At 37.5% G+C, this 24,540-nt stretch overlaps 2 protein-coding genes across 2 annotated transcripts; one reads left to right on the top strand and one right to left on the bottom strand.

Annotated features, from left to right (window-relative positions):
- Positions 1–3,696: 3,696 nt before the first annotated feature.
- LOC122038221 (cation/H(+) antiporter 20-like) lies at positions 3,697–7,062 on the top strand. The gene is made up of 4 exons (XM_042597863.1): positions 3,697–4,008; positions 4,097–5,125; positions 5,475–6,425; positions 6,505–7,062. Exons 1-4 carry the CDS (start codon positions 3,829–3,831, stop codon positions 6,898–6,900), a joined length of 2,556 nt encoding a protein of 851 aa, XP_042453797.1. The 5' UTR covers positions 3,697–3,828; the 3' UTR covers positions 6,901–7,062.
- Positions 7,063–7,798: 736 nt separating this feature from the next.
- On the bottom strand, positions 7,799–8,584 carry LOC122005974. The gene has a single exon (XM_042561253.1). The coding sequence runs from the start codon at positions 8,582–8,584 to the stop codon at positions 7,799–7,801; it is 786 nt and encodes a 261-aa protein (XP_042417187.1).
- Positions 8,585–24,540: the final 15,956 nt, after the last annotated feature.

Below are 24,540 nucleotides of genomic sequence, written 5' to 3'. Positions count from 1 at the left end.
ATAATATCCAACAATCTCATACCACAATATCTCAAAACCAGAGAAAAATAAAATACAAGATAATATGATATTCGAAAGATCCTTCTCATTCCAATCTTCTTCTTCTACCTTCATCAAAAAATAAACAAATAAAAAGTATCATTTTTAACAAAAAGAAAATCCTATAAATTAACACAAAAATAATAATTTAAAGACTTATTTATTTTTCATGGATTTCCAATCTTAGCCTCACCAACCCTGTTTGAAACAAAAATAACAATACTGATTTACAAACACAATAAAATTAAAAATTAATGACAAACATTCATACATTATCGTCATCGTCATTGGCATCATCACCAGTACCGTGAGGAATATAACTTGGATTAGAGCTAAACTACTGAAAGTGTTTCATAATAAATTCTTATTGTCGACGCATTACTATTATTTCATGATCCCTTTATGAGTTTTGTTGTTATATTTCTTGAATTTGTTGATCCCTTTCATATATTATGCCATTTAAATTACTAACTTCTTCAATCAAATCATGGATTTATGTCGTTACTGTTGGTAGGGTAGAAAAAGAAAAAGATCTACGAGGAACATTATGGGTTATGCTTATAGAACTCAACTAATATCCTCCCCCTTTGACTCCCCAAGAAGTTCTAGTCATAACTCCAAATTATTACTAACAGACGATTCAGATAGAGCATTATCATCGTCATCACCTGAACTTCTCTATGATAATGATGTTGATTATATCTCTCCTATGAAAAATTAAAATTCTAATTAGTGCAAATACAAAACTAATAAAATCTAAGTTACATATTAAGATTAAAGATTAACTAAAACCTTAATGGTTCTCTAAGTTCATTAATCAGCTTCGCTCAATTTTTTTTTATAAAAAATGCCAAAGTTTATAAATTCATTGCAAAGTTGCAACGAATTCGAAATTCATCGCAAACTCGCCTTTTAAAAAAAATTATCGAAAGTTGGTTAATGGACCTAGAGAGATTGGAATTAGACAAAATTAGTTTCTATATCTTCATCTATTTCTCTTGATTATATAAATATCCTTAAATTTTTTTTTTGACATAATAAATTTTGATCCGTGATTTTTTAAACCCGAATTATATTTTTTGGATACAATGGTGTTCAAAAAATCACTGATCAAAATATAGGTCAAAAAAATATTTGAGGACATTTATATAATCAAGGGAACTAGAAGAATACATATACACTGGTTTTATCTCATTCCAAACTCTCTAGATCCATTAACCGACTTGACTCAATTTGTTTTTTTTAATGCCAAATTTGCAACGAATTTAAAATTCATTGCAAACTCTTAGTACTAAAATTTAATAAAATCTGCGATGAATTCTGAATTCGTTGCAAAATCTATAACGAATAATGTTTTCATTGTAAAATCAGCAACTAATGATGTTTCATCCCAATTCGTAGCAGATTTTGCAATGAATATTTATTTTCGTAGTCAAATTATAACAAATTTAGCAATAAGAAATTGTTTCTTCCTTAATTGCAATGAAAAATTTTTATTGCTAAATTAGTTGCTCAGTAACAACCATTTAAGTTTTTGTTACAAAAGTCATTGCAAATCAGAGACAAAAAATTTCTTCTTAAATATTCGTCCTTAAATGACTACTTTTTGTAGTGCTTTTTTAAAAAGGATCAATAAAGGGCTCTAGGAAAAAAAAAAAACAGATGTTAAATGCTTCTATCTCATAAACAACAATAAGCTCTTCATGTACCTCCGTATGGCCTCAGTGCATTTATGATAACCTCAACGTAATCTTGACAATTTTAGTGAATCTCATATTTTCAACGACAATTGCCTTAGCAAGGAACCATCATTATGACAAGCACGATGAGTTTAACCTCCTTGATAAGTTCTGTCTAAACCAATGCGAAATCTAAGTTTATAATATACTAGTAACTTATTTTTTAAAAAAAAGTAAAATTCATATATGATTTTGTTAGATTATTAGTGATCAACTCCTTAATTGAGACTATAAAATGATTCTATTTTCATTAAAAAAATCAAGTTATCAATAATATTTTGAGCTTTAATGTCTGAAATTCCCTGCCCCACCATTGTCCATTGGCTACACAGCATTCAGACCAGCCCGCTGCAGTGAGTTTGATGCTGAATTCTTAATTCTGATTTCTGAACCATAAAACAATCATTTAGTTTTATCAATTCTTTTTAAAACCCATGTTGGCACCATGAAAACACCGGTGGAATACACTAAAATGTGTCCTAAAACACTATTAGTAAGTCTACTAGTAAGTGTGAATCAATATGTAGATTTGATGCGACCTTACTAATACATTTTTTCAGACAAGAGACCATCGATCGTAGTAATAGCTAGTCATATCACTTGTTTTAATGGTGTAATTCATTTTAATAGTGATAATATATTCACAATAATTAACTTTTCCAGCAACTTGTTTTCTCATGATCAAATCTTGGCACGGGGATGCTATGTTGAGTAGCATATTTGCTCTCCAAGTGTGATGATATCACGAGTTGCTTGCCATTCCATGTCAAGTTTGCATCCCGTGTTGGCTCCTATCTTTCAATACTTTTTCCTTTTGTCCTTTTTCTCTTCAAATTTTAAACTATTTTTTGTATATCATATCGAACCACCATTGTGTAATATGCTCGTTGAGTCTCACAATTGGAAGGTAGAAAAATAATGCTTTGTTTTTTCTTAGTTTTTTTTTTTTTAATCACATTAAGTAATGGTGAAAAGTGCATGATGCTTCATGGAAGGAAGGCACAAACTTAGAAGATCATGCTGTTGCCTGATTAAAGAGACAAAAGCCCATTAAAAGAAGAAGCGATAAGCTGAGATGGTTACTCATCTGGACAAGCCATGAAATCTGTGATTCAATCACTTTCGAATTTGATTTTTTATTTATAAGAGTGGAAAAATCAGGGTGATGGAAAAAAAGTTTTGAATGGAGGTCTCCAACTTCATTTTGACTAACTTGTAGTGGAAGAGCTTTTAAGAAACTTTTAGCAAAAAATTTTTTCCCCCGAAGAATCAGGCGAGATGCATGACGGGAAGACATGCATATTTACCATCTGCTCAGAAGTTTTTTTTTAGAATTGAAAATTTCGATCCCAATATTCGATTGATTTCCGTTCCAAAAAAGAGAAAACAACAACAACAATAATAATGACAACACTCCATGTTTTAGAATTCTACAGACCGAAGTGCCTTTTGTAAGTTACAGATCATCGAGAACTGAAAAGCGAGGCATTCCCACTACGCTCAAGCTGCTACTCTGGGCATGAAGTTTCGTCTTGTTCTAAGACAATTGATGTCCCTCTTGAATGCCATTTCCTTGATTGGATAGCATTGATGAAACCGTATGGCAATGATTACTAATGCATCTTCCCATTTCGCTAGAGAGGACAAGTGAATTGGCAATACTCTCTTGGACTACAGCAGTATTCAGCAAGATGATGGCCATGCTAATTGGACGAGAGCATTCATATGAAACCCCGTGCTTTAGACCGAGCCAAACACTCGAACCAAGGAGCATTAGGGTCGCAATTAGCAAACAAAGCACACCATTTGCATAAGTAGTACATATTAGTCTTTTAAAGTATTCTATTATATACCATTCATCTTCATGTGCCTATGATCTCATTATACACTAATTAGGAGCCTCGTGAATTTGTGATCATGGAGCTAGAGTTGACATTTCCGCCCTCCTCTATAAAATTACCACCTTCACGGCCTTCCTAGACACTTGCTCTGTTACTCCATATACAAGCTAAATTCACAGAGAGATCGATAGAAAAAGTAGACGACAACCATGGCCGTAAACATAACCGCCATCAGGACCTCCTCCAACGGGGTGTGGCAAGGAGACAACCCACTCCACTTCGCCTTCCCTCTCCTCATTGTGCAGGCCACTCTCGTCCTTCTCCTCGGCCGCTCCCTCTCCTTCCTCCTCAAACCCCTCCGTCAGCCAAAAGTCATCGCCGAGATCGTCGTAAGTATTGTTGCATATGACTTCGCTCACTTTCTCTCGTAACGAGAATTAATTAAGTAGTTCGTAGTTAATCGGTGATAATTTGCAGGGCGGCATCCTACTGGGTCCATCGGCGCTAGGCCGCAACGAGAACTACCTCCACAACCTGTTTCCTTCATGGAGCACGCCGATCCTGGAGACGGTGGCCAGCATCGGCCTCCTCTTCTTCCTCTTCCTTGTCGGCCTCGAGCTCGATCTCCGCTCCATCCTCCGCAGCGGCCGACGAGCCCTTGCCATCTCTGGAGCCGGCATCTCCCTCCCCTTCGCTTGCGGCATCGGCGTCGCGTTCGTCCTTCGCCGTAGCATACCTGGCGCCGACGAGCCCAGCTACGGCCCTTTCCTTGTCTTCATGGGCGTCTCCCTCTCCATCACCGCTTTCCCCGTCCTCGCCCGCATCCTTGCTGAACTCAAGCTCCTCACCACTCCGCTCGGAGAGACCGCCATGGCCGCAGCTGCCTTCAACGACGTCGCCGCCTGGGTCCTCCTCGCGCTTGCCGTCGCCCTCTCCGGCACGACCGGACGAGGAGGCTCCGATCACCGCAGTCCTCTGGTGTCCGTTTGGGTGCTGCTCTGCGGAGCGGCCTTCGTCGCGGTACAGATGGTGGCAGTGAGACCGGTGATGACGTGGGTGGCGAGGCGGGCGGAGAGCGAAGGCGGGGAGAGCGAGGTGTGGATGGCGCTGACGCTAACCGGCGTCCTGGTGTCGGGCTTCTTCACCGACTTCATCGGCATCCACTCCATCTTCGGGGCGTTCGTCTTCGGGCTTACCGTCCCCAAGGACGGGGAGTTCGCCGGGAGGCTCATCGAACGCATCGAGGACTTCGTATCAGGGTTGCTGCTTCCGCTCTACTTCGCCTCGAGCGGGCTGAAAACGAACGTGGCGAGCATCAAAGGCGGCAAGTCCTGGGCCCTTCTCGCTCTCGTCATTGCCACAGCATGCGCCGGGAAGATCGTTGGAACGTTCGTGGTGGCAGTGGCTTGTGGGATGGCGACCAGGGACGCGGTGGCGCTTGGTGTTCTCATGAACACCAAAGGCCTCGTTGAGCTCATCGTCCTCAACATCGGCAGGGAGAGAAAGGTAATTAGATAAGTAATTAAGGAATTGTTCGAAATTTCAAAAAAGAAAATAGGAAATGCGTCATTTTTATTATGTGAAACATCCCTTTTTACGTGTCTCACATTAAATAACAATTGCATGATCTTGTCTAGTAAATAACAATACACTATCGGGTTGGAGTTATCTTGTTCTTTTGGTGGAAAACCAAAAACCTTTTTGTTTTTTCTTTCTCTTCTCGGAAACTCATTTTTCTTGAATGGAGGCCAAGATTTATATAATGAACTTTCGTGTCAGTTTAACCATCGGCAGGGAGAGAAAGCCAAACTCTTCCGTTTCTCACCAAATTGTTGCATTAATTGATCGCATTCAGGTTTTGAACGAAGAGACATTTGCCATCCTGGTGTTGATGGCGTTGTTCACCACCTTCATCACCACGCCCGCCGTCATGGCCATCTACAAGCCCGCCCGCGTCGGCGCCCCAGACCCGCGCCGGCTCTACCGCTCCGGCTCTTCTTCCCCTCCCTCCTCCGCTGCCGGCGCCAAGGAGCTCCGCGTCCTCGCGTGCGCCCATGGGCCCCGCGACGCCCCCGCCCTCCTCGCTCTCGTCGAGGCCATCCGCGGCGGGCCCCGCGCATCGTCCCCCCTCAAGCTCTACGTCCTCCACCTCGTCGAGCTCACCGAGCGGTCCTCCTCCATCGTGATGGTCCGCCGCGCACGCCGAAATGGCCTCCCCTTCCTCAACCCCCTCATTCGGCGCCAGCAGTCCCGCGATTCCGTGGCCCTCGCCTTCGACGCCTACGGCCAGCTCGGCCGGGTTCGCGTCCGCCCCATGGCGGCCGTCTCCGCCCTCCCCACCATGCACGAGGATGTCTGCAGCGTCGCAGAGGACAAGCGCGTGGCCCTCCTCATCCTCCCTTTCCACAAGCGCCAGAGACGTGCCGATGACGCCGGCTCTGTTCCAGTGGTAGAGAACGTGGGCCACGGTTGGCGCTCTGTCAACCAGCGAGTGCTCCGGGAGTCCCCCTGCTCCGTGGCCGTCCTCGTTGACCGTGGCTTCGGGGAGGGCGAACAGGTGTGGCCGGCGGACGTGGCGCGCCTTGTCTGCGTGCTCTTCTTCGGCGGGCCCGATGACCGCGAGGCGGTCGAACTGGCGACGCGCATGGTCGAGCATCCTAATATCCGTGTCACCGTCTTCCGGTTCATCTCGTCGAAGAACGGCGACGAGGAGCGGAAAAATGTCACGCTACGGCCTTCTCCATTGAACAGCGATGAAAAGCGCTACACCTTCTCAACCGCAGTTATGGATCGAGAACAAGAAAAGGTAATTAGCTAAATTGGAATTCATTCTCAAATTATTTTTATTTTTGATTGAACCAAGCACGATCGTTGGTTATTGATAGGAAAGGGATGAATTGGCACTGGAGGATTTCCGGCGGAAAGCAGAGGGGGAAGCGGCGACGGCGAGGTACGAGGAGAGGACGGCGGGGAACGTAATCGAGGCGGTGCTTGCGATCGGGAAAAATAAGGAGTATGACCTGGTAGTAGTTGGGAAAGGGCGGTTCCCTACGTCGATGGTAGCGGAGCTCGCCGGCAGACCAGCGGAGCACCCGGAGCTCGGTCCTATAGGGGACGCACTGGCTTCCTGCCAAGGCGTGGTTTCGTCAGTGTTGGTGGTTCAGCAGCACGACGTTGTGCACTCTGAGGAGACGCCGGTGTCGATGGTCTTCGATGACGGCCACTCCGCCGTCGCCGTTGATATGGAGAGGGGCAGCAACCACAAAGCTGGCTCAGGATAGGATTAGTGTGACATGAAGCGACGACTATATGCTGGATAAAATCGGATCATAATTAATCGATTTTAATGTATCCTTAATAGTGAAATCAACCTTAAGTAATTATTGACTTTTGATTTTAACTTGTTAGGTTTTATAATACGATGGTTGATATTAATTGATAAGCTTCAGTACCTTGAAATTTGCTATCATATTTCATTTGTTACTAAAGAATAATTCTTCCCTAATTTGCTCATCGCCATCTCAATTGTTAAAAAATCTTTTCTAAAATTATTCATGAGTTGCCATTTATAGGAGATAGTCATCGCTATTTCACGTGGCAAAAAGGCGATTCGCTCATCCTAGTGCTCCCGTCAACCTGTCTCTAGGCCAACACGGAGGAGGTAAATCACGAATGACTACTAACCATTAGTACAAATGACCAAGACATGGGGGAGATTATGCTCGATCACGCTGAGTTTCGACCCTAAAACTTTATGTAATAACACCCTATGTCTTAATCATCGCACCGTCCCGAAGAGATTCGTCATCGCTATTTCACGTACCTAAGATGAGAGCAGTATGTACTGTTAATTTTCTTACCCAATTCCAACAAGTGTCAATTCATAATACTTCACCTGAAGAAAAAAAAGAAAGCTCAAGCGGAGTAACAAAATATTGATTAGCTTTAATAAAAGAGTAGGATATATGCAAAATCTTTAACCCTGATTATCTAGTTTAATTAATAGCATTAGATTATAGTAAACATCATAGTCTAGTATTTTTCACTCCCCTAACATTGTCGTGTGCTGCCAAAATAAGCCCCCAAAATGCAGATGCCATATCTGTCTTCAACAAACAGCAAAATGTAATTATGCTTGCTACCAATTCCCCTTAGATAGTTAAATGCATGACGATTGGGTTACTTCTTGCCAAGAAACACGCCGGTGAGGCACTTCGTCGACCGCAAGGAGATCTCCAACACCTCCAGTGCCTGCCCCTCCAAATCACGCATATTATTTTTTTTCCCCAAGAAATAGAGATTATTACCAAGAATAAACAATATTACCTCGTTGAAGCCTATTGTCACATCCCTCTCGACAAGTGCGTTCAAATTCTTGACGTTAAACTTACCTAGGAGGGTAATGCTAGAGATGCTGGACATGGGCGTCACCGTCAGATCGTCCATGATAGTATACGTCACAACGCCCTTCACAAATCCTACATTTGGATCCACGTTGTCATCCTTCTCACCACCTTCGACGTATGTCATTTGTTTACTCATCTTATTCTTGCAGTGGGGGCAGAGCGCTCCATTCACTTTGGAAACGCACTCATAGCAGCCAGAGTAATTTCGATTGCCGCAGTGGAAGTAAACATTCTTAGAGGAGGAGGAGGAGGGTCCCGGGAGGAGCAGGGAGGGAGAGGGGGAGTGAATTGGATTGAGCAGGATGGATTTTCCTTTGCTGTTTTGAAGGTATGAGTCGTCGAGTTCCTGGATGCTTTTGTACAGATTGCCAATGGAGCCTTCCATGCGGTCCTTGGAGAGGAGCTTCACGATGGAGCCAAGAGGAAACGAGAGGAGGCTGAATAGGAAGTCCACTACCTCTTTGCCAGCTTCCGCAAACAAGACTTTTTGCGCGGCCGTGTTGATGAGGAGCTTTAGGCTGAGCTTGCCCGCCACCGAAATAGCATTGGTGTTGGCCATTATCCCTCATGTTTAGAACGAGGGAGATGAGAACATTTTATAGTGAGTATGTTGGAAATTAAATTTGTTTTTTAATATAAAAGTTGTTGATAAAGTTTGATTGAGATAAAATAGATGAGACGATAATCACGATAGAAATAAGAAATTAATGAAGATAAAATAATAATAAAATAATAATAAAAATATTATGATTATCTAAATTTAATATTTATCCAATAAATTTATAAATATATATTTTTTTAGTCAATGAAATAAATTAAAATTTATTTTATTATCCTTTTTCTTTACTTACTTCTCCTCTTTATTTTCTTCCATATATTTTTTATTTCTTCTCCTATAATATTTTTTCTAACGTAGTCTTCGTGCTTACAAGGACAGAGAAGAAAGCATTTCACAGTGCGGTATTCGATTATTTCCGAACATGAGTCACGTCATCAGTGTGCCATACTGCCATTGCTTATTCAAGTGGTCAAATTATTTTCTTTCCGGCCTCTCTTTGACTTTAATGACATGACTGATGTGCATTGTGTTTGATTTCGGTAATTTATCAATTCATGCATTTAGACATCTTAATTGAGCAAAAGACATATATTACTTATACATTGTGTTTGATTTCGGTAATTTATCAATTCATGCATTTAAACATCTTAATTGAGCAAAAGACATATATTACTTTAATATTTATCAAAAGATATATTTTTTTAAGTGCACTTTTTTATTATTCTTTTGATAAATAAAATTTTTTTTTGTCATTTTTCTTTTCTCCCTCTTCTCTTTCCTATCTCCTCATTCATCAAAGACATTTAAGATTTAGTTAATTTTTTAATAACATTTTAATACATTTAGATAAACTAAAATAAACTATGAATAACAAATTTGAACTCCTGATAATCACATAAATTCATAGGAATTGAAATAAGTACAATCAGAGCTCTCTAGGTCTATCAGTGGATTTCAGTCAAAATCCATTTATGGACCTAGAGAGCTCCGATTGTACTCATTTAAGTTTCTATAGATTTCTGGTGTTGCAAGGAGTTCAAATATACTATCCATTGTTTATTTTAACTTTTAGAATATGTTAAAACATAAGAAGAAAGAATCATCAAAAAAAATTTATATCAGACCTACGTTGGGCCTGATATGATTGGGCCTGATATGAATCATATTAAGCCCAACGTGGACTTGATATGGAATCATATCAGGCCTAACGTGGAGCCTTTTTGTTGATTCTTTCTTCTAATATTTCAATACCTTCTAAAAGTCAAAATAAATAATAGATAGCATATTTGAACTCCTTGCAACATCAGGAATCCACAGAAACTGAAATGGGTGTAATCGGAACTCTCTAGGTCCATCAGTGAGCTTTGTAAAAATATTAAAATGCTATCTAAGTCCATCTAGGTACAAAATATTAAAATACTGTCTGAATAATGACTTTGTAAAGATATAATCGATTTGATCTTCAATATAAATATAAGAGACGGATATCTATTGAGTTATCATAGTTCACGAGCAAAATGAAAATCAATTTCCATATATTTTGTACGAGTATGAAAAATTAGATTTATTATGAGATATGTTACTCCAATATTATCACACTAAATTTTTGGTGCAATATTTGATGCAAGATAAAATTTAGAAAAAAGTGATTGAGGCCAACTAATTTCAGATGTTGTATTTGTTATACCTTTTATATTTTGTTTCAGTGCTTGAACAAGATACCGTAGGTTGCTTTTTTAAATTTCATGAGATAAGATTTCGTCTAAGAAATATTACATATCCACTAGTAGAGCGTATATCTTTAGGAGAACTTGCACAATCCGCATCACTATAGACATGCAAATCTCGAGACGATTGACGATATAAAAGAAAACCATGTACAATAATACCTTTGAGACAGCAAAGTATTCTTTTTACATTATCCCAATTTTGTTCAATTAAAGCATGCATGAATTGACAAACATGATTTACTGTAAAAGTAATATCAGGGCGTGTGATAGTGACATATTGTAAGGTAGAGCTATCAAACGGATCAACTCGTAGCGGGGCGGATCAGCTCGTGGTGGGCCAATCATTTGGTGGAGCAGGGCGGGCCGACACGTCAACTTGGCGGGTTAGGAAATCTCTAACCCAACCTAATTGAAGGTGGTTGCGAGTTAGGAAGGCCAACCCGCGGGCCCATAAAAATAAAAAAAAATTAAAAAAACTTTCATATCTTCAACGTTTTATTTCGAAAAGATTTTATCAATCAAATATATCCAGAAATAGATATTTTAAATATATATGGATATAAACGAGTACACATATTTGATGAAAGTATCATGTGGCTTATTTTTCTTATCATATTTTATTACATTTTATTACTTTATCATAGAAAATGAATCGAGACCCTCAACTTTGTGATCAGAGCTATCATTTCCCAAATAACATGGGTGTTCTTATTTTTACGAGTTGAAGTGGATATGACATGAGATTTTTCGAAGATGAAATTTCAAGTTTTTTTTATAATTTATACATATAACACATTTGACTATTTCATTCATGTCCTTCCAGCACTGAATAAGGTGTTAAAGCAAGACGTTCAAAGACTAAATGCTGCAACAGGTGAAATTTTAAAACCCGACGAAGCATACAACATTGGACTACATAATGTACCTTTCAACCCATCATTCTTCATGCTTCCCCAACAATAGTCGGTCCACCTCCAAGCTATCCAGTTAAGACCGTCTTTGTTCAACCAACCACAGTCTGGTGTTGCAAACTAGCAAATGCTTCAACAACTCAAAGACTATCCCAACGAACTACAGCAAGATCCCCTTGGAAGGCTTCAGAAATTGTATATCAACAAAGGTTTCCAACACACAAAATCTGAGAGTTCCATAGTTTCTCAAACCACTGGCACATCCAAGCCTGTCGCGGGACTAGGCGGGTCAGTCCGTAGTGGGCTTTGGTTGATAAAATTTTAACCCAACTCACTTAAATTATTTGGTGGGGTGTGCCAACTTGATAGGCCCAACCCAAATTGACAACTTTATTGTAAGGTTCCAACAATGCTTCGATGAATCTGTGGATCAGACAGAGCAAGATAGGATGAAGTTGGAGAATTGTTTATAGCAATTAGTGCAGAAACTGGACGTGCTTCATCTATTTTTGACTTTTTGAAGAAGTCCAGTAATGTATTTGCTCTGAGAGAGAAGATAGTCATCCTCATATGGAATAAGCTAAATACCAAGAAAAAAATTAGCAATACCCAAATCTCGAGTAGGAAATTCTTGATTGAGAAACTTAATAAAGTTGTGATACCTTTGTGATCATTGTCGGTTATCAGAATGCCATTCACATAAATAAGAAAAAATATCGTAAATCCATCATTATATTTGTGAAATAGAGACTGTTGGTGCGGTTAGCACTAACGATTTAACCCAGGTTTTGATGAATGACAAATAAGGTTAAGTTAGTTTGTTGTTGTCTGACACTTTGATCAAGTGTGTAGGAGAAGTCCAGACAGGTCAACGGGCTGACCGGATGTCTGGCACGAAGCCCAGCTAGGTCGACGGGCTGACCTGATAGCTGGCGAGAAGTCCAAGCGGGTCAACGGGCTGACCGGACGCTTGGCGAGAAGTCCAGCTAGGTCGACGGGCTGACCGGATAGCTGGCGAGAAGTCCAGACGGGTCGAAGGGCTGACCGGACGTCTGGCAGGTAAGTGAGGTAAGTCACTGGAGGGGAGCGACTGCGAGGACGCGTTCCCAGGAAGGGAACATTAGGCGTCGATCCGGCTTAGATCCATTTCGGATATCTAAGTCGAGATCGTGACTAGATTCCGGTCTCGGAAAGACGGAATCTAAGTCATACTCTTTGCTATTACTTTGTTGAACTTTAATTATGCTAACACTTTATTTTGCAGGATCTATTTTGTCTCGGACTAACCTTGTTTTGCAGGAAAGTTGTTCGCTGGAAAAAAGGTGGTCCGGGCGCCCGGAGGGGATCCGGGCGCCTGGGAGGCACCCGGACGCCCTGGAGACAAAAATTATCTTGACCGCGCGTCACCACTTGGAGCTCGCTGGTTGGACTTGCCACGTCTCACCAGGGCGCCTGGAAGGGATCTAGGGCGCCCCGAGCTTCATATAAAAGATGGGACGGAGGCAGAGATCAATACTCAACTCAGAACTCTTAGACTACTTGCTCTGCTGCTTTACGCTCCAACGACGCTAACGAAGCTCCGACAACGTTCTCTTGTCCTTGCGGTTTTCTTTCTGTCGGTATAGCTTTGTTTTAATTTTCATTAGCATTCCTTGTATTGTCTTTGTAATCATTATTTTGAATTGCTAGTGAATTGCCCAACGAAAGTACTCACAGAGTACGGGCCTTCGAGTAGGAGTCGTCACAGGCTCCGAACGAAGTAAAAAACATTGTGTTCATCTGTCTAAGCTGTTTTATTTCCGCTGCGCTTAACTCTTTTATACTCGTTGTTTTTCGAATCGATATTCACCCCCCACCCCCCCTCTATCGACGTTTCACGATCTAACAAGTGGTATCAGAGCAGGTACCGCTCTGATTTGGTGCAACCACCAATCAGACAGGGGGTGAAGATATTTTTTTTTTGTTTGTTTTTTTTCCCACTTAATTCTAAATTGATATTACTATTAATTTAAGAATCTTTTTCTTCTCGTTGTAATTAAATCTAAATTGGTGCAACACCAATTTAGATACAGCTATTATTTTTTCTGTCCCGCACTACTAATCCAAGACCAAGTCTTGGAATATTTTTTCGTTATTTACTTGTGTGCAGCATGTCTCAACTAGAAGGATTTAGCACAGTACGACCTCCCTTATTCAACGGGAATGACTTCTCGTACTGGAAGAAAAGAATGGAGATGTACCTAAAGACAGACTACGATCAATGGTTCAGTGTTATAAAGGCATACCGAACTCCAGTCGACAACTCCGAAAATCCACTAGACCCGGAACAGTGGACTCCGGACATGAGGAAAAAGGCATCAACAGAAAATAAGGCAATCAACACGCTTCATTGCGGCCTAACACGAGAAGAGCTGAATCGCGTCGGACCACATCAGAATGCTAAAGAATTGTGGGACAAACTGATTGAGTTGCACGAAGGAACAAGCGACGCGAAGGTAACAAAAGGAGACCTACTTTTAAATAAAATATTTAATATAAAAATGCAGGAAGGGGAAACGGCAAGTCAACTGCATGCAAGAATTAAGGACGTCCTCAACAGACTCCACGCAATAGGCCACCAGATGGAAAACAGAGATTTAATAAGGTACGCACTAAATGCTTTTCCTCGTAATAGCTTGTGGGCATCAATCGTAGATGCCTACAAAATTTCGAAAAATTTATCTAAGTTAAAATTAGACGAGCTTTTTTGTGAGTTAGAATTACATGAACAAACTAATGCTGGAGCCGAGAAAGGTATTGCTTTATTTGCAGGCTCATCCAAAGAAAAGAAGAACAAGCCTGAATCTGAAGAAGATTCTGATCAAGATACCGAAGACGAAGAACACCTGGTGAACCTGGTAAGAAAAATGTTCACCAGGAGAAAAAGAAGCTTCAGCAAGAAGGACCTTCAAAAGATCAGTTCTCCCTCAGAACAAAAGAACGTGACGTGCTTCGGATGCAACAAAAAGGGACACTACAAGAACGAATGCCCAAGACTGAAGTTCGACAAACCGAAGCCAACCAAAAAGAAGGCCCTCAAAGCAACGTGGGATGACTCCTCGGATGAATCAGAGGGAGAGGAGCAGAAACACCAGAGCCATCTTGCGCTGATGGCCCGCGAAGCTGAAACAGAAGACGAGTCGGAAGATGAAGACGGGTCTGAACCCGAATCAAGCCACGAGTCCGTACTCGTTTTCGAAGGCCCGGATGAGGTATATTTTAATTTAAATAAAAAATTCTTTAAAATTATTTCTTGCTTAAATAGTAAGTTAATTAAAATAGAAAATGAAAACAAATCACTCCTTGAGGAAAATCAAGACCTCAAGGAACAAATAAAAAATTTAAATCCAACTCAAGATATAATACTTGAAAAGAACGCAACATTAAAATCAGAAATTAATAACTTAAAAGAAATACTAGAGAAATTCACTACAAGATCAAAAAATCTAGACTTAATCCTGAACAATCAAAAAGCATGTTATAATAAAACCGGACTTGGATACAAGTCGAATTCAAATAAAACTTTTAAGTCATTAATAACCCAATACAAATCAACTAATCAAGCTTGGGTTCCGAAAGCGTGTTTGACCACGCAAGTAGGAATTAATCAATATTACATACCTAAAGAAAAAATATACTATATTAACTCGAATAAACTAAATCAAAAACCAAAACACAAATCAAAGAAATCAAAATTTAAAAATATTAAAACTCAACAAAATATAAATTATCACCAAGTTAATTATAACTATAAAAGGAATCGACACAAACCTAAAACGAAAATTTAAATTAATGGCCAATAATTCAGGGGGAGGCTCCAGAATAGCTGGCACCTCCAAAACTAACTTACCCGACAGGGTAATCTAAACAAACTAACCCGCCAGGGTAATTAGGACTAATTAAAAAGAGACCAAGTTTAACTTGAATCATGGTACTGGTGAAGTTTTTGGATGATAGTACGTTAGGGAAGCTTGGGCATCGCATGTCTAGAAAGATATGGTTTCGATCTGGTGCATTTGACCAAGTGGAACTGACCGAAGCTACCCTTAAATGGATCCTAACTAGTTAGACCAAGGTTTAGTACTAAGCTCCGTGGATAGGACTATTCGGAAAACCTCGAAAGGTTGGTTACTTCTAATGACGTCCATGTGACTCACCAAGATTAGAAGTTTATCCGAAGAATGTCTATTTGTAGAGACCAAAGCTAAACCTGAATCTAACACAAGTTAAATCAAACTCCATAATTAAAATCCAACCCATCTCACAAAATTATAGGATTCCCTGATTGAAAACTTAAATTGGGTGAGATGACTAAGGATCAAAATTAAAATTAAAATTTCAAATTTAAATTAAATGTCGAATTAAATTAATTAAATTAATTAAATTAAATTAATCAAATTAAATTTCGAACTGAATTAGTTAAGTTAAATTTTGAACTAATCAAATTTCGAATTAAATAACTAAAATGAATTACGATTAATTTACTTTTAATTCTAAAACCAAATTAACCTCAAAAACTATTTTTAAAATTATTTTTTTAAAAAAAAAGAGAAAAAAAATTATTTTAAAAATTAAATTAACCTTAAAAAATTATTTTAAAAATTAAATTAACTTTAAAAATTATTTTAAAAATTAAATTAACTTTAAAAATTATTTTAATTAACTTTAAAAATTATTTATAAAAAAAACTATTTTAAAACCAAATTAACCTGAAAAACTACTTTTAAGACTAACCTTAAATCCTACTCATTGTAGGAAACCAAGTGGATTTTGGACAGTAGTTGCTCCAAACACATGACTGGAGATCACACCAAGTTCACTCAACTCACCTACAAAAGCTTAGGAACAGTTGCCTTTGGAAACAACGACAAACTCAAGGTGATCGGAATAGGTAACATTGAACTAAAAATAGATTTCATAATTACAAATGTTCTACTTGTTGAGAATTTTAAATATAATCTCCTGAGTATAAGTCAATTGTGTGATACTAGGTATAAGGTTAAATTTCTATCCACAGAGTGTTTAATCCAACATGTAGATAATCCTACTATAAGCCTAAAAGGTTTTAGAAAAGACAACATCTATGCTATCAACTTAACCACATCTTCAATTAAGTGTTATTTAACACAAAAAGAAGAGACTTTGTTATGGCATAGGAGAATGTCTCACACCAACTTTAGAAATATAAGCAAATTAAATGGACTAGTGAGAGGCTTACCGAAATTACCTAACCTAGATTCAACCATATGTAATGCTTGTCAACAAGGTAAACAAACAAAATCCACTCACAAACCAACCAATCAACCACAAACCTACTCGATATTAGAACTTCTACATTTAGACCTTTTTGACTCCCATGGGGTCAAATCCATAAATGAAAACTTATACTGCTTAGTAATAATAGATGACTATTCTAGGTTTACTTGGGTTAAATTCTTAAAACAAAAAGATGAAACTTTTGAAATCTTTGCAAACTTTTGCAAACAAATTGAAAACGAAAAAGATATTAAAATTAAAAGAATTAGGAGTGACAACGGGGGAGAATTTAAAAATCATAATTTCAACAAGTTCTGTCTTGAGAATGGCTACCATCACGAATTTTCGTGTCCTAAAACCCCCCAACAAAATGGAATTGTAAAAAGAAAAAATAGAACTTTACTAGAAGCCTCTAGAACTATGTTAAATGAATATAACCTACCTAAATATTTTTGGGCAGAAGCTGTAAGTACAGCCTGCTATGTGCAAAATAGAACAACATTAAATAAAAGACATAATAAAACTTTCTTTGAAATATTTTATAACAAACAACCCAACATAAAATATTTAAAAGTATTTGGGTGTCCAGCCTACATCTTAAATACTAGAGAACACTTAGGAAAATTTACATCTAAAGTAGAAAATGAAATTTTTGTAGGATATTCTCTAAACAGTAAGGGTTACAGAATATATAATAAAATTACGCTAAAAATCAAGGAAACCACAAATGTAAAATTTGAAGAAACCAAAGAACAAACTCAACTTCAACCTGTTGAAAATAATAATTCTGAAGAAACCAATCAATCCCTAGATCATGAAGAAGATGAACACACTCAAGCAAATCAACCTCCTAGAACTATAAGAATCAACCCTAACCATCCAACTGATCAAATAATTGGTGACCCAGACCTAAGGGTTCAGACCAGATCATCCTTTAGGAACCTAAGTCAAATTTCCCTGATTTCAAAAATTGAACCCAAAACTGTAGCTGAATCCCTACTTGATCCAGATTGGATCATCGCTATGCAAGAGGAACTAACTCAATTTGAGCGTAATGAAGTTTGGAATCTAGTACCACCACCCAAAGATAAGAAAATAATAGAAACAAAATGGGTATTTAGAAACAAATTAAGTGAATCTGGGGAAATTACTAGGAATAAAGCTAGGCTAGTTGCTAAAGGGTTCAGTCAAGTTGAAGGACTTGACTACGATGAAACCTATGCCCCAGTAGCCAGATTAGAATCCATTAGAATGTTACTAAGTTATGCAGCCCATAAGGGATTCAAACTATATCAAATGGATGTTAAATCAGCCTTTCTCAATGGATTAATAAAAGAAGAAGTTTATGTAGGTTAGCCTCCTGGATTTGAAAATCTAGAACATCCTGATTATGTGTTTAAATTAAAGAAAGCATTATATGGACTTAAACAAGCACCTAGGGCATGGTATGAAAGGCTAACATCTTACTTAACATCCAAAGGATTCAACCAAGGTCAAATTGACCCAACCTTGTTTGTTAAATTACTAAAAAATGACATATTTATAGCACAAATATATGTAGATGATATAATATTTGGTTCAACTAACTCAGACTTTTTAGAAGAATTTATCAACCTAATGGAACAAGAATTTGAAATGAGCTTAATAGGAAAATTGACATATTTTCTAGGATTACAAATTAAACAAACAAATGAAGGAAATTACATTTATCAACATAAATATACTAAAGAATTACTTAAAAAATTCGGAATGGAAAATACAAAAGAAATAAAAACACCCATGGCAGTAAACACAATCTTAGATAATGACCCAAATGGAAAACCAGTAGATCTAAAGTATTATAGAAGTGCAATAGGCAGTCTACTCTACTTAACTGCAAGCTGACCTGATATCTTATTTGCAGTTAGTATGTGTGCAAGATACCAAACCTGTGCTAAAGAATCTCATTTGACTCAAGTCAAAAGGATTTTTAGATATCTTAAGGGAACAACAAACGTAGGAATTTGGTATCCTAGAACCAGTGACTTTGAATTAATAGGATATTCTGATTCAGATTATGCTGGATGCAAATTAGACCGCAAAAGCACAAGTGGTGGATGTCAACTACTAGGCTCATCACTTGTTAGCTGGTTTAGTAGAAAACAACATTGTGTTGCACTATCTACAACTGAGTCAGAATACATAGCCAAAGGAGAATGTGTAGCCCAATTATTATGGATGATGCACACCTTAAAAGATTTCAACTTAAAAATCACAAATGTAAAATTTTTAATTGACAATATTAGCTCAATAAATTTAACAAAAAATCCAGTGCATCATTCAAGAACCAAACACATTGAAATCAGACACCACTTTATCAGGGATCATGTTACTAAGGGTGACATTGAGCTCAAATACGTTGAGTCCAAATCAAACTTAGCTGACATATTCACTAAACCACTCCCTAAAAATGAATTTAGCCATTTACGTAGAAAACTAGGAATATGTTTAATAGACTAGGAGTTTCAAATTTCAAAAATATTTTCAAAAATGGTTATTCTCAAATTATAGGTTAAAACACATTTTATTTTCAAAACTTTCCTATTTTTTAGATTTTTAAATAAATTTTTAGCCTTAGACTAGTTCAAAATCCTTAGAGAACATGTACCCATAGGACTAGTTTTGAGCATCTCACCAAAACCCTAGGCTTACCTTGCTTGTGTTTGACGAACATAGAAAAGTGTGAGATGCATAGGCCACTTGCCTAAGACTTAAGATGCTTATTTCAGTGCATCGACATAAGTCTGGGCGTTAAATACAAAATATATATTAATCAAGCTAAGGTTGATCTTAACTTGACTAACCAAGTGAAAACTGCTATCTTGTGATAAGTCAGTCAGTAACAAACTGGTTAGATATTTGATTTAATGTCAGATTCAAGGGGAGATATACAACTACTTCAGTCTTTCAAATTAAACTTTAAAATTATTTCTGAAAAAGAATTTTACAAAATCATTTTAAAACTCCGTTGTCTACTTTGAATATTTTAAAACTATGTTTGCAAACTAACTCGTATAAACTAAGTTGTTTTGGGCTTATTTGATTTTGAAAATTATATTTAACTTAGTTTTGAAAATTGAATTTAAAAATCTAGTTCTTAAAATTTGATTTTACTTAATCTTGACAATTTGATTTGAAAATTAAATATTTACACAAATTAGTTTTAAAAATTGCTTTGTTATTGAAAATTGTGAAAATTAAAATTTTTTAAAAAACTTAGGTTTACAAAATCATTTTTTCTTAATTTTGAAAATTGAATCTTTTACAAACTTAGTGTTGAAAAATAAAATTCAAAGTTTTAAAACTGATTGTTTTCCTTAATTCTAAAACTTAGTTTTAGAATTTTGATTTTGAAAATTTATGTGTGAAAAACGTTTCAAAGTTGAAACTTGTTTTGAAAATTTAAACTTGATCTTGAAATTTAGAACTTATACAATTATGTTTGAAAATTAAACTATCTAAACTTAGCTATTTTTCTAAAAAGCTAATGCTTTAAACAAGTTTTCAAAAGTTTAAACTCCCCCAAATTAACTTGACATTAGTTCTTACTTTGTCTGAAGTCTATGTTTATGCTTACTTAATCCATGCTTATTTTTTGATGAATGCCAAAGGGGGAGGGAAGGTTAGGTGGTTAAGTTAGCTAAACCAATTTGACCAATTTGAAAATACAAACTAACTTTAAAACCACATAAATGCATGTTGTTTCTTGCATATGTTTTCACTAACTTAAACAGGTTATCATTCCATCAAAAAGGGGGAGATTGTTGGTGCGGTTAGCACTAACGATTTAACCCAGGTTTTGATGAATGACAAATAAGGTTAACTTAGTTTGTTGTTGTCTGACACTTTGATCAAGTGTGTAGGAGAAGTCCAGACAGGTTGACTGGCTGACCGGATGTCTGGCACGAAGCCCAGCTAGGTCGACGGACTGACCTGATAGCTGGCGAGAAGTCCAAGCGGGTCAACGGGCTGACCGGACGCTTGGCGAGAAGTCCAGCTAGGTCGACGGGCTGACCGGATAGCCGGCGAGAAGTCCAGACGGGTCGAAGGGCTGACCGGACGTCTAGCAGGTAAGTGAGGTAAGTCACTGGAGGGGAGTGACTGCGAGAACGCGTTCCCAAGAAGGGAACATTAGGCATCGATCCGGCTTAGATCCATTTCGGATATCTAAGTCGAGATCGTGATTAGATTCCGGTCTCGGAAAGACGGAATCTAAGTCATACTCTTTGCTATTACTTTGTTGAACTTTAATTATGCTAACACTTTATTTTACAGGATCTATTTTGTCTCGGACTAACCTTGTTTTGCAGGAAAGTTGTTCGCTGGAAAAAAGGTGGTCCGGGTGCCCGAAGGGGATCCGGGCTCGCGGAGGTCCGGGCGCGCGGAGGTCCGGGCGCCCGGGAGGCACCCGAGCGCCCTGGAGACAAAAATTATCCTGACCGCGCGTCGCCACTTGGAGCTCGCTGGTTGGACTTGCCACGTCTCACCAGGGCGCCTGGAAGGGATCCAGGGCGCCCCGAGCTTCATATAAAAGATGGGGCGGAGGCAGAGATCAATACTCAACTCAGAACTCTTAGACTACTTGCTCTGCTGCTTTACGCTCCAACGACGCTAACAAAGCTCCGACAACGTTCTCTTGTCCTTGCGGTTTTCTTTCTGTTGGTATAGCTTTGTTTTAATTTTCATTAGCATTCCTTGTACTGTCTTTGTAATCATTATTTCGAATTGCTAGTGAATTGCCTAACGAAAGTACTCACGGAGTACGAGCCTTCGAGTAGGAGTCGTCACAGGCTCCGAACGAAGTAAAAAACATTGTGTTCATCTGTCTAAGCTGTTTTATTTCCGCTGCGCTTAACTCTTTTATACTCGTTGTTTTTCGATTCGATATTCACCCCCCCCTCTATCGACGTTTCACGATCCAACAGAGACGAGTCAACTTTGATCCAAAAAATCCTTGAGCTTGTAACCAATTAGATAGTCGATGAAACCATGCATGAGGAGCTAGTCGAAGACCATATAAGAATTTCTTAAGTTGGCAAACATGAGATGAAAATTATGGATGAATGAACCCAGATGGTTGCTCTATAAATACAGTTTCCTCAAGATGATCATGGAGAAACACATTTGAAATGTCCAATTGATGTACATGACAATTAGAACTAACAGCTATCGATAATAATAGTCTGACATATATAACTTTGATGACTGATCTAAGTGTCATTGAGGTCAATACCTGATTATTGATTAAATTTTTTGGTTACAAGTAGAGCTTTGTGCCATTTAAGAGAACCATCAGTTCGATGCTTAAGATGGAATACTCATTTAGAGCCGACAAGTGCACAAAACTAGGCTCCATATTCTATTGCGAAGAAGTACATCAAATTCTGTAGCCATTGCACTACGTCAATTTGGATCATTGCTTGCTTATGTAAAACAAGTTGGTTCAATAGATTTTGAAGAGACCACTAGAGCTCATGAAAGAGGATATCGAGTTGCATTGAGTGGTCAACGTTCATAAATGCCACTAATGGGAAGCATGCGACGAAGAGCATTATCATCTGAATCACTTGTTGATGGCAACAAGTAAGTAAGTTGACAAAGTGATGTAGATGATAGACTTGTATTATCCAAAGATCTAGAACTAGAGATCATATTATCTTTGATCAACGAGACTTCCAAGATTGGAACAACAACCTGAGATGATTCTGATAATATAAGGAAGTTATTAGAAAACTCTGGAGTAGAACCTAAGATGTCATCACTTCTAACATAAAACGACAACTATTATGCTGGATAAAATTGGATCATAATTAATTGATTCTGATGTATCCTTAATAGTGAAATCAACCTTAATTAATTATTGACTTTTGATTTTAACTTGTTTGGTTTTATAATACACGATGGTTGATATTAATTGATAAGCTTCAGTACCTTGAAATTTGCTATCATATTTCATTTGTTACTAAAGAATAATTCTTCCCTAATTTGCTCATCGTCATCTCAATTGTTAAAAAAACTTCCCTAAAACTTGCCATTTATACGAGATAGTCATCGCCATTTCACGTACCTAAGATAGAGCAGCATGTGTTAATTATCTTACCCAATTCCAACAAGTGTCAATTCATAATACTTCACCTAAAGAAAAAAGAAAGCTCAAGGGGAGTAACAAATATTGATTAGCTTTAATAAAAGAGTAGGATATATGCAAAATCTTTAACCCTGATTATCTAGTTTAATTAATAGCATTAGATTATAGTAAACATCATAGTCTAGTATTTTCACTCCCCTAACAGTGTCGTGTGCTGCCAAAATAAGCCCCCAAAATGCAGATGCCATATCTATCTTCAACAAACAGCAAAATGTAATTATATTTGCTACCAATTCCCTTTAGTTAATTGCATGACGATGGGGTTACTTCTTGCCAAGAAACACGCCGGTGAGGCACTTCGTCGACCGCAAGGAGATCTCCAACACCTCCAGAGCCTGCCTCTCCAAATCAAGTATATTATTTTATTTCCCCCCCCCCCCAGAAATAGAGATTATTAACAAGAATAAACAATATTACCTCGCTGAAGCCTAGTGTCACATCCCTCTCGACAAGTGCGTTCAAATTCTTGACGTTAAACTTACCTAGGAGGGTAATGCTAGAGATGCTGGACATGGGCGTCACCGTCACATCGTCCATGATAGTATACGTCACAACGCCCTTCACAAATTAAATCCTACATTTGGATCCACATCGTCGCCCTCCACCTCATCCCCTTCCACATATATCATTTGTTTATTCATCGTCCTATTTTTGCAAGCAAATTACTTTTTCCCCATCAACGCGCACCCCTCCATTTCCCCTCTCTCCCCCACCAAAAAGACACATGTAACCTTCTTTTTATTTTTTTTTAATTTTTTTAACTCATATTTATATATTCATACTTATATATTTTTTATTTTTTATTTTTAATTAATTTTAATTTTTAATTAATTTTATTTTAAATTTTTTTTATTCATACTTATATATTTTAAATTTTTTTTTAATTTCATTTTTAAAATTAATTTTATTTTTAATTTTTTTCATTCATACTTATATATTTTAAAATTTTTATTTAGTTTATATATTTTAAATTTTTTATTTAGTTTAAATTTTTAATCAATTTTATTTATTATTTTTCATTAATATTTATATATATTTTTAATTTTATTTAATTTTATTTAGTTTTATTTTTTAATTAATTTTGTTTATTATTTTTTCATTAATACTTATATTTTTTAAATTTTTTTAAATTTTTATTTAGTTTTATTTTTAATTAATTTTATTTATTATTTTTTTAATTTTTAAATATTTATTTAATTTTATTTCTTTAATCAATTTTGTTTATTATTTTTTTATCAAATTTTTTAATTTTTTTAATTTTATATAATTTTTAAATTACTCTCTTTCTTTAAATTACATTCCTAATTTGACACTTAAATTACCCGCATCCAACTATTAACACATATCATAATCTTCTCTTCCTTTAAATCATCCCTCCCTCCAACCATTGACATATAACACATGTCAGAATCTCTCACCCTCTTTAAATTACCCATCATCCAACCATTGACACCTGTCAAAACACTCACTCCATTTAAATTCGTCATTCTTCAACCATTGACACCTGTCAAAACACCCCCTCCCTTTAAATTACCCCTCTTCAATGCTTGACATATGTCAGAACCTCCCCTCCCTTTAAATTACCCCACTTCTAACCCTTGACACATGTCAAAATCTTTTATCCCTTTAAATGACCCCCCTTCCAACCCTTGACACATGTCAAAATCTCTCATAACTTTAAATGGTCCCCCTTTCAACACTTGACATATGTTAAAATCTCTCATCCCTTTAAATTACCCCTACTTCCAACTCTTGACACATGTCAGAACTTCTCACTTTCTTTAAATTACCCATCATTCAATCCTTGACAGATGTCAGAACCTCCCCTCCCTT

Source organism: Zingiber officinale, chromosome 1A, assembly GCF_018446385.1.
Source record: "Zingiber officinale cultivar Zhangliang chromosome 1A, Zo_v1.1, whole genome shotgun sequence".
NCBI classification, from domain to species: domain Eukaryota; kingdom Viridiplantae; phylum Streptophyta; class Magnoliopsida; order Zingiberales; family Zingiberaceae; genus Zingiber; species Zingiber officinale.
Note: the sequence above shows the minus strand (reverse complement) of the source record. Positions and strands in the feature narration are given on the sequence as shown.